The sequence below is a fragment of the Pelecanus crispus genome, chromosome 11, assembly GCF_030463565.1.
Source record: "Pelecanus crispus isolate bPelCri1 chromosome 11, bPelCri1.pri, whole genome shotgun sequence".
Lineage (NCBI taxonomy): Eukaryota > Metazoa > Chordata > Aves > Pelecaniformes > Pelecanidae > Pelecanus > Pelecanus crispus.
The window spans coordinates 32039118-32048855 of record NC_134653.1 but is presented as its reverse complement, the minus strand read 5'-3'; the positions used below and the strand labels follow the sequence as shown (position 1 = coordinate 32048855).

The 9738-nt window shown below is 45.6% G+C and overlaps 1 protein-coding gene across 2 annotated transcripts in view; it reads left to right on the top strand.

Moving 5' to 3' along the window:
• The first annotated feature begins 897 nt into the window (after positions 1-897).
• Positions 898-9738, top strand: part of MLXIP (MLX interacting protein) — a 50029-nt gene continuing 41188 nt past the window's right edge. Inside the window, exon 1 of one of the 2 annotated variants that reach the window (XM_075719327.1) lies at positions 898-1268. In XM_075719327.1, coding sequence (XP_075575442.1) covers positions 898-1268 — 371 coding nt within the window. The remainder of the gene's footprint in view (positions 1269-9738) is intronic. The other variant, XM_075719328.1, reaches the window with a different exon arrangement.

Here is a 9738-nt window from a genome sequence, read left to right as displayed (position 1 = left end):
TAAGCTTAGGGCTGTTTTTCTGAGGAAGCGTATTACCAAAGTTAGATGCAGTTAGCTCCTTGTGACGGTTCTGTTCGAGTGACCACGGCCTTCCCAGGCCTCTTCTCGGTCTCGAGGCTGGAGGTGGCTATGCATTTTTGGTCGAGGCTTCCCCATGCACCACCTCACGCCCTACAACATTGTCCCACTGGGCGGGAGCACCATGCTGGATCGTGTAAACCGCTGAGGGAGGAGTGGGGACAGGACAGCAGTACCGTGACACCAGGGCCTTGTGGCAGCGATGCCTTCCGCTTTCTTGGTGAGGCTAGTGGTGCTGCAAGGTGGCCGGCCGCCCCGCGGGGATGTTTCATAATTGGCAGTGGTGTAAGGGGAAGGATAAAACATGGTGGCTGCGTGGGAGGAAGCGGGATGGTCCTGCCCTTTCCTCTGAAGGAGCTGTCCTCTTGTAACTAAAGCGGAGTGGGGCGAGGGAAAGCGGCTTCGGGGGCTGCCTTGAGGGAAGGCGGTCTCCCGGGTGATGGCGGGCTGCAGCTTTCTCCGAGGGGAAACACCCTCGGGTGTTTCCAGGGGCCTTCGGGGTGGCTGATGGCGGCCTGGGGCTCTCCCTGAGGGGACGCTGCCTCAGGGGCGGCTGGCGGCCGCGTCGAGGGAAGGCGGCCTCGGGCGTGGCAATGGCGGGCCCCCCTTTGGGCCCGCGGGGGGGCCGGCGGCCCGGGCTCGCCCCCGCTGCGGGAGGCGGCCGAGGCGGGCGCAGGCCGCAGGGGCGGGGCGAGGGTGGCGCTGCGGCTCCTTTAAGGGAGGCGGTGCGGGGCGGCGGGGGCCGGCCCGGGGCGGAGCGGGGCGGTGGCGGCGCAGAGCGGGCGGCGGGCTCGGCCGGCGGCTGGCGGCAGCGGGGCCATGGCCGCCGACGTGTTCATGCGGCCGGCGCAGCTCCTCGGGGCGGCGGGGCCGCTGTCCCCCCGCACGGAGCCCGACGAGGACTCGTCGGACACGGACGATGGGGGCGCCTCGCCGGGCGGAGGGCGGCGGTGCGGGCCGCGGCGGGGGCAGCCCCCGGGCCCCCAGATCATCCACTCGGGCCACTTCATGGTCTCGTCGCCGCACAGCGAGCACCCGCCCAAGAAGGGCTACGACTTCGACACGGTCAACGAGCAGACCTGCCAGACCTACCAGTTCGGGGCGGCCCGCGGCGGCGGCGGCGCCGGGGGCCGCCTCAGCATCGACGCCTCCCTCACGAAGCTCTTCGAGTGCATGTCCCTGGCCTACAGGTACCGGCCGCCGCCCTTGGGCCGCGGGGCGGGGGCCGGGGCCGCGGGGCAGGGCGGGCCGGGGGCCGGGGGCGGCGCGGAGGGGCCGAGCGGCTCCCGGAGTGAGTCACGGCCGCGGGGAAAGCCCCGGCTGGGCCTCGGCGGGGGGGAACCGGGCCGGGGAGCGGTGGGCGCGGGGGGCCTGAGGCGATGGGCCGGGGCCCCCCGGGGGGCGTGGGGACAGCCGAGCGTCGCCTTTCGGCGGTGATATCCCCCCGCCCCACGCGTGGGTGTTGGTGTCGCTTTTGTTTCCAGTGAACTTTAGGATCCTTGAGGGCACTTTCCGTAGGCCTGAGACCACGGCGGCAAAGCGTCGCCCCAGCCCTCGCCGCGAATGGTTTCGGGTGAGCGGGGAGGTTGTCATCGCGTTTTGGCCGGGGCTGGGAGGGGAGGAGGGGAGGTTGGGTTGAGTGTGTGAGGCGAGGGGGGACCTCGTCCCCGGCGCGGGGGTGCGCGCTGCCTCTGCAGACTCTTCGTGGCACTGGAAAATGCTCAGCACCTCGCCGTCAGCCTTGAAGTTAGTGGAAAGATCTAGTGCTGAAGAGTCTCCGGAGAAATCCCTGAAGGGCAAAGCGAACGTTTGTGCGCCGCTCTCTGTGAAAACCGGCCAATTTTTCTTTCTTTCTTCCTCCCCCCCCCCCCCCCCCCCCCCCCCCCAATTTTATTTTTATAACAAAATCAAGAAAATGGGATCTGTCATTGTTTCCTTTGTTCCGGTGGTTGCAGTTGGTAGTAGCGCTTCCTGGGTTTATCTGCGCCTTTTGCTCAGACTTCAGTTTTGCTTTTCAACTATTTAATAAGGAATTATATTCACATTTACTCCCTTTGTCTGTCATCCAAAATGGAGGCAGAGCGATGGAATAGAAGTGTTTTGAAAAGATGTATGCCTGCTCGAGTCTTTTGTTCCATGCGATATAGCAGAAATTGGATCCAATCTGATGTTCTCTATTGAGCATATTTTGGAAGTTGATTAAAAGGAATGATGGAAAACGCCTCTGAGCATATCGACAGAAATACTTGCTTTCATTTATAGGAACCATATTAGCTTGCTAAAAGAAAATTAACTTTGCACACCCCAAATTCATCTATTTAAGTATTGCTCAGTGAAGAGGAAACAATAGAACTATCCGTTCTGTACGGTTAGTGAGCAAATGTAATGTAAGTATCTCATTTTGATAATTTTTACCAAGCAAGTTAGTTACTGGCAAGAGAGTGAATCTTAGATAAGGTGCATACAACAATGGATGTAAATGCTTTGCATTTCCAAAAGAAATAAAAATGTAAAACCTCACTAAAAATTAACCAGTCTGCCTTTATTGTACAAGCCGAGAGGAACATGCAAAGCAAACACAAGTATTATGAGGGACAGAACTAGACTTCTCATGCGTATCTTCTCATCGGCCTCTATCAGCTTTATTTTATGTTGTGCTTCCGGTAGCGTATCCTTGGGATTTTGAAACTGAGTATCACATCTAATGCAAAGGAATAATTCTGCGATATTAATTTGACAATACCGAACTCTGATACAGATCCATAAATTGAGCACCACATCTATTTTAGCAGAAATAATTTTATCCTGCTTGTTGGTGGTAGTATGAGGCAAAGTGCAGAAAATATCTTCTTGGAGGCTACCAAAGAAAAGCGTGTTCTTAATACTTCTGTACTTGGATACCTTAAAGTTTGCTTAGTTGCAACCATGAAACATCCTGCCCAGATTCAGCCTGCTTACTCGATGGCTTTGTGATAAATTTTTTTAAATCTGCCTAACAAAACAATTGTAAACTTGGATCTAAAAAGGATTAAAATAATTTTGGAAGGTCTAATTTAGGGTGATGAACGTCAGTATGAAATGAGGAATCGTCGCCGTTTAACAAATGATTGATTAAGCATGTAGGTTGAACCTTTCTACCTTAGAAGTGGTCTCTCTGTCCGTATCTTCCTCGGGGAACATAAAACACTTGGGTAAACAGCAACTGCCTTTTGTGCTGTGCTTCAAGTTTGATTTGAACTTGGTTGGCTTATGGGGATGTTTTCATTGCTGTTGCCTCAGCTGCATCTTTCCCATTATTGTCTGTCTGATCTAGCACTGACAAAACACGCGGATTCTGTGTTTACACTTTTCATACTGCCTTTGCTGGATAGAGAATTTCACTCTAGAAAAGAACTGGGGGGTGTGGGAACCAACACCAAAAACTGTAAAACAAAAAGGTGAAGAAGCGTGTGTGGTTTTTGCTTTGTGGCTGTTGCAGAACCAGCAACGAGAGGCATGAGCTAAGTCATGTTTCTAGAGCTGGGGTAATGCAGCTATGTTAAATACAAAAACAAGGAAGTTGCTGTAACAGAGCTTTGTGTGTAATATTTATTTACACTTGACACCCATTGCTAGTATTTCAGTGTTTAAAGGTTTAAAAAGAAGCACTAAACTGTGTGGTATCCACTAGCTTTACCAATGAGCTAGAAAGCAAAGTTTTTCTAGAGTGCCTAGGTCATTACCTGGGATGGTTTATGTTTGAAAGTGACCAAATTTGTGCTGAGTCATGTTCTCGATGGGATGCACAGTGTAGCCTGCGGTCTTTTAATTGTGCTGTTAAAAAAAAAAAAAAAAAAAAAAAGGCTTTGTGCTGTTAACTGTCAAACTTTTTATGATAAAAAAGCTATTTCTGAACATGAGGGAAGTGATTCCCTCATGCCTTTGAGCAGTACAAGCTAACCTGATTTTAATTTTTGTCATAGCTGTTTCAGTCATGTATCCAGTTGTGCAGGTTGAAAGTCCTCATTTCAGATGAGCCATTTTACAGGGGAAAATATGACCACAGCATACTCCCCTGTACAGTTAGGAGATTAAAACAATGTTCTAAATCAATAAGTTACTTATAAACACTAGAGTTTACAACAGGTATCACGCGGGCTGTACTTTATCTAAATGTCACCTGTTTTTCTCATGAGATTGATTGTGGGAACTATACCACACTGACGAAGGTAAAAGAACCCTGGTTTTCCTCTTCTAGCCCCTTCATCTCAGCCCTTTAAAACAATGTGACCTTGCAGATCTTGATGTGTCTAGGTCGCTATAAATGACCTATGGCAGGCAGGACACTTTAAAGGCAAAAACATTTTAAAAAGTGTGCATTCTGAAATGAAAATGACCTTTGATGCTGTTCATTCTAGTGTGAAACTATGCCAATGGTTATATGGCCTACAATGGTTATTAAGCAGAATTAGATAAAATTCTATGTAAACTTTGTATTTAATTTAGTAAAGCCCTTCAATAACTTTACAATCATCCAGATAATTGCATTACTCAAAAGTGACTTCCCAAAACTAAACTGTATTATGAATTGTTCTGACCACAGTGTATCATGAAGGCTTTTTCTGAGATTGGGACAGAAGAATTTTTCCTCTTCATTTTGGAGAGCTGCTGTTTTCAGCAGAAGAATAACATTCAGCTCCTCGTAGAATGCATGCTGAAGGCTTCTGCAAAGTGAAAAATTGTGCTTTAAGAAAGGGTACTGTAAGCCACTTATTGCCCTAACAGGCTGGGATATTAGATATTAGACTTCCCTGTGGAAAGCTCTGCTTTGGGAACAATGGCATATAGTTTGTTTAAGGTCCAAAACCTGAAATATGTACTTGGAAATGCAGATCTGCATATTCTGAACTCTGCATGTGGAGCTCTGAAAAATGTGTGGTAGGAATCAGTGGCATTGTGTTAGTTTATCTCTAGGGTTTTGATGCTTGAGATGGTAGAGAGGTAAATCATGCTGGAATGACTAATGTCATTGTTGCAGGGGGTAGGAAATACAATGTGTTACTCCTGGAAAAAGTAGATTTAAGTTGATCCTTTAGTTACTTTCTCTAGGTGTAAAATGGATAAGTGACACTGCAGACTTCCGTTAGTACTTGCCCAGCATCTCTTACCCATGCCCTTTAAGGAAATAAGGGGTTGATGAGACTCTGGGACCATGTAAGTCATTAATTGTCCTTGTGAAGGTTCCCCTCTTGCAGTGCTGGGGAGATCATCTCTGCAATTGAGAGAAGGGGTTTGTAGTCAGTTGTCTGTGGTCATGTACATCATGTAAACAAAGCACAGGCTTTATTTTAGGAATTATTAAAGATACTACTCACACTTAATGTAGGTGGTGTTCTTTTAAACTTCTGTTATATATTATTATGTCAGTTGATGTCCATCTTACTTGGTAGTAAGGTATGACAGGGTGAATGAAGATGACTTTGTGAGCTCATTTATTATTAAGTGGCCTCAGAGTTCTCTCACCATCTGATAAGAGCTTAAGGAACATGACAGGTGTTGTACTTCAGGTAAGAGTGTTAACATTGAAATCATTGTCTAAACCCTTCTGGATTCTGCTTGTTAAAGTTGCACAGAACAGGAGAGTGGGGTCTGGGAACTGTGACGAAGGCTACCTTTTGAAAAGCTTGCCAGGTCACTTCTAGATCTCATCTCTCTTCCTTAGCAATATGACCCCTTCACTTCATGTAGATGTAAGCCAAAAATATTCCCTTCATCAGTGGACTGACATTAGAGATCAGCTTGTTTCCAAAGTACCTTTGCCACATATTCTTTGTTAATGCAGCATGTGTTTTGGGAAGTTCTTAGCAATGCTGATAGCAGGTTTGAGATTAAAAACTTCCAGCATTTAGTTACATATTTTACATGCTGCTTGTAGAAATTACTCTGATAAAAACACCTATATTCATCCTATGAATTGAGTCTAACTTGAGCAGAGTTGCTGTGTTGTAAGTACTCATGGTTAAGGGTCATTTCAAAGCAAGGATGCTATATTCAGAGTGTGATATGAATCAGGATATTGTTCCTGAGCCTCTTAACCTTGCTTATGTCAAATGCTTGATATAGTCACAAGCTTTTAAGCTCTATATAAGACGCACTTTTAAATTCCACCTTGACAACCTTGAAGCTCAGAAAGATTTGCAGAAAGATTGCTGAGGTGTTCTCATTTCAAAGATGCATTTCTTTTGCCAAAGTAAACATTTAATAGTGGTAGTGTGAAAAGGCCTTGGTTGAAGTTTAGATTTTGGTGTCTTCAGGGCTACACGTGACTTACAGGAAGAAAAGACAAATTCTGTAGGCAGAGATTTAGATACAGGTATAAATTTTTTTTGTTTTGCTCCTGGCTACTTTGGTGGCTCTGCAGGTCACGAGTTTTTAGTGGTTTCTGTGGACCTGGCTGTGTAGGGCATTACTACAGAGCTGTGGTGCACAGTTTTGCATTAAAAAAAGCACATTGTTGATATCCTCTTTTGATTTACCATTAAATCTACATGTTTTGTTGTAGTTCTTTGGTCTTGTGTTTTCACACAGTAAACAGATCTTATTTTCTGGCTTAAGTACAACATGGATTTCATAATCACAATTTTTGATGGGTTGCTGAAATAGGGAAGAGGGAGTTAGTTTGTCCTCAGATTGCCAGTTCTCAGTAACTTTTGTGTGGTCTGAAGAAAGCTTGGCTGAACTGTGAGATTTGGAATTGCTTTTAGTGAAGATTTTGTGTTGCATGATTATGATGTGCTTTGAATGAAGTAGAGTTTGATGGCAACAGAAATTAACACATTGATTCCAGTTCTCTCCTCCTTACCAGGTTTCATTTTCTTTCCGCTGAGCGGCAAGAGGAATTAAAGCCAAGAAATCCAAAATTCAGGTCTTAGCTTTACTCATGTTTTCCCACATGCTCCTTTAGTAGGTCACTGAATCATTCTTGTTTGTTATTCTCCCATGTGGGGAAAAGAAACTCCATCCTTTTGGAGGGCAGAGTTGATACACAGTCACTTCAGCAGCTGCTTATCTGTCTGTGTATCCTAAAGCTACGATTAGTCTTAATCAAACAAAGGGGTATCTAGTGGTGCAGCAAGCTGGAAGGTGGTGGGGAGGAATAAAGGGAGCTTTGTAGCCGTATTGAGCTGATGGCTGGGCATTTCTGAGATGTCAGAGAGGCATTTTAAATTTCAAGCCTGTCAAATTCTGTGCAAGTAGAGAGTGAACTCTCTAAGTTGTATGTGAGTGGAATTTTTCCCCTAATAACAGTGCTCAGAGATGTGTTGCAAAGAAGGAAGAGTTGAGAGGACAAGGAGTGAGGCCAGAAGCTCACTGAGATTTGGAGTAAAATTAAGAGGATCTTTGAGGAATGCATGGAATGAATTAGAAGCGCCAAGATAAAGCCACACAGTGGGGTGGATGGTTGATAGAGGAGGTCACGGGGATGGAAGCAGGAAGGAAACTCTGACGTTCAAGCCAAACAAATGACCTTTGAGCTGACTGGGTGGGTTTGAGCCCGAGTTACAAACTCACTGGCCACGTGTGAGTGAGGAAACATTTAGCAGCAGGGTCGGATGGAATGGCTGCAAGGAAAGGGAGGTCTCTGAGGATGATAGGGACGCTGTGGAGAAGAGATTGGAGTTGTACTCAGAGGAGATCTGATAAAAAGGATGAAGGTGAATGTATAATGATAAGTTGGGGAGAAAAGAGGATGACAGTGTAGTGCTGTTCAGGGCAGGAGAAATAGGTATGAAAGAGAAAATGACATGGAAAATAGTAAGGGTAGATGAGTGAAGGTGTGGCTGGAGTCAGAGAAGTCCAGCATTTCTTCCCTGTGCTTTGATCTGTGCTAGGAGAGTTGGATAGGAGGCACTTTGTAAGGGTGTGCCTGATAAAGGGAGAGTGAGCTACATGGACCCAGATATAGAAGGCACAGATGATCATGCAGTAAAATGCGGGCAGGAGAGCTGGGGTTCCTGGTTTGACTCTTCTAATGCTGCCTTGCTTCCTTTTGCTGTTAGAGAGAAAGGTTTGTCTTTTTAAAACAAAACAACAACAGAAAACCTTGCCAGTTTAGAGGCTTGGACCACTTTGGGTTTAATCTGGTATTTAATTTTTAATTAACAGACTTCAGGCTATATGCTTGCTACTTCCTTTCCTTTGTGTGCAGAAACTAATTGCATTTACAGTTTTCCTCAACTGTCCTTTGATATTTTAACGTCACTGGCACAAGCAGTCTCTTTAAAGATGAAACTTCTAAGCTACTTCTGAGGAAAAAGTCAAGCTTTCTAAACTCTTTGATGGCTATTGAAATATTTTACAGCTTTCATACAATTTGCCTTTCACTCTGGGAAGGAAACCTTTAACATTTCTATAAAGCAATTATGAAGATGATTAGGAAAAGTACTTGTTTCAGTTGCCTCCAAAGAAAATAGAGTTGGTTCTTTGTGTTCCAGACAGTGATGGAAAAACCTGGATCTGATTGTTTTTAGCGCAAGCTAGAGTTACACTATTGTCACAGTTTCTGAAGCAGGAAGGCTTGAAAAATGGGGTTAGGAAAAGCTAGGTTTTCCAGAAATCACTTCTATAAAGTTTTACTACTAGAATAGAAATTCTAAATATGGTCTTTTCAAAATAATTTTTTTTTTGTTTGCTCAAATGGGAGTTGGAAGGTAATTTTCGATTGTTTTGAATGTAAAAGCATGCTGTCTTGGTGCCATTCATAATATAATTAATACAGACATCTCTTTAAGTAAAGCTGTAATCACCATCGGAAATGTTCTAGTGTGTGTTTGCCACAGCTTGCTTGCTTTGTGACACAAGCACAAAGCTTTTCACTAGCCCTTAGTTTCTGGGCCTGTTGATCTTAGATAAATCAGTTAACTGCTTTTCCTCCCTTTCTCCATTCCAAAAATGACCAAAACAGTCCCAACACTTCAGAGACCCAGATGTGTGTACTGGCCTTTTTGAAAGGGGGAAACAAAGGCATGAAGTTTAGAAGTGAGCTAACATAGGAGTCTAAAAGGAAGCCGTATCAAAGATGACACTTCAGCTACAAACATAAAAAAAGACGACAAACGGAAGAAAGATTTAGGAGGGAAAGAGGAAGAAGATGTGCAGCTTACTACACCTCTGTTAGAAAAGCTGCTGGCCATTGTAACTGATGAGGAACCCTACAGATGCAAATTAGAGGGTAATAAAACCAGGCTGGTATTTTAATGGCAATCATAATGCTTCTGGAGGGCGGTGTTTTGCTGACTGCCTTTGGCATTCACTGAACTGCCTGTGAAAAGCACCTGCTCCCTGCCACGACTGGTAGTTGTGGTTCTGAGAGGCATCATCGCTGTCCTCACGAAAGGGCTGTGCTTCGCAGTCACCAAGAAAACTTGAATATCTGGAGCATCAGCTCTGGTTTCCTGAGTGAGTTTGCTGATGGTGGCCTTCTGGAGAATCTAGAAAACCCTCCTGCTTTTAGAACAACGGGATCTGTATTTTTCATAGAGGAGTTTGGATTTTTCACCTGTGGAGAGCTGTTTGGTTGGGCTCGGAAGTCTAAATGGTATCAGCCTCGTTGAGCTGTCAAACAACTAATTGCTTTGTGAGGCTTGACCCCTTCTTGCAAGAGAGATTTGTTCAGAAGGC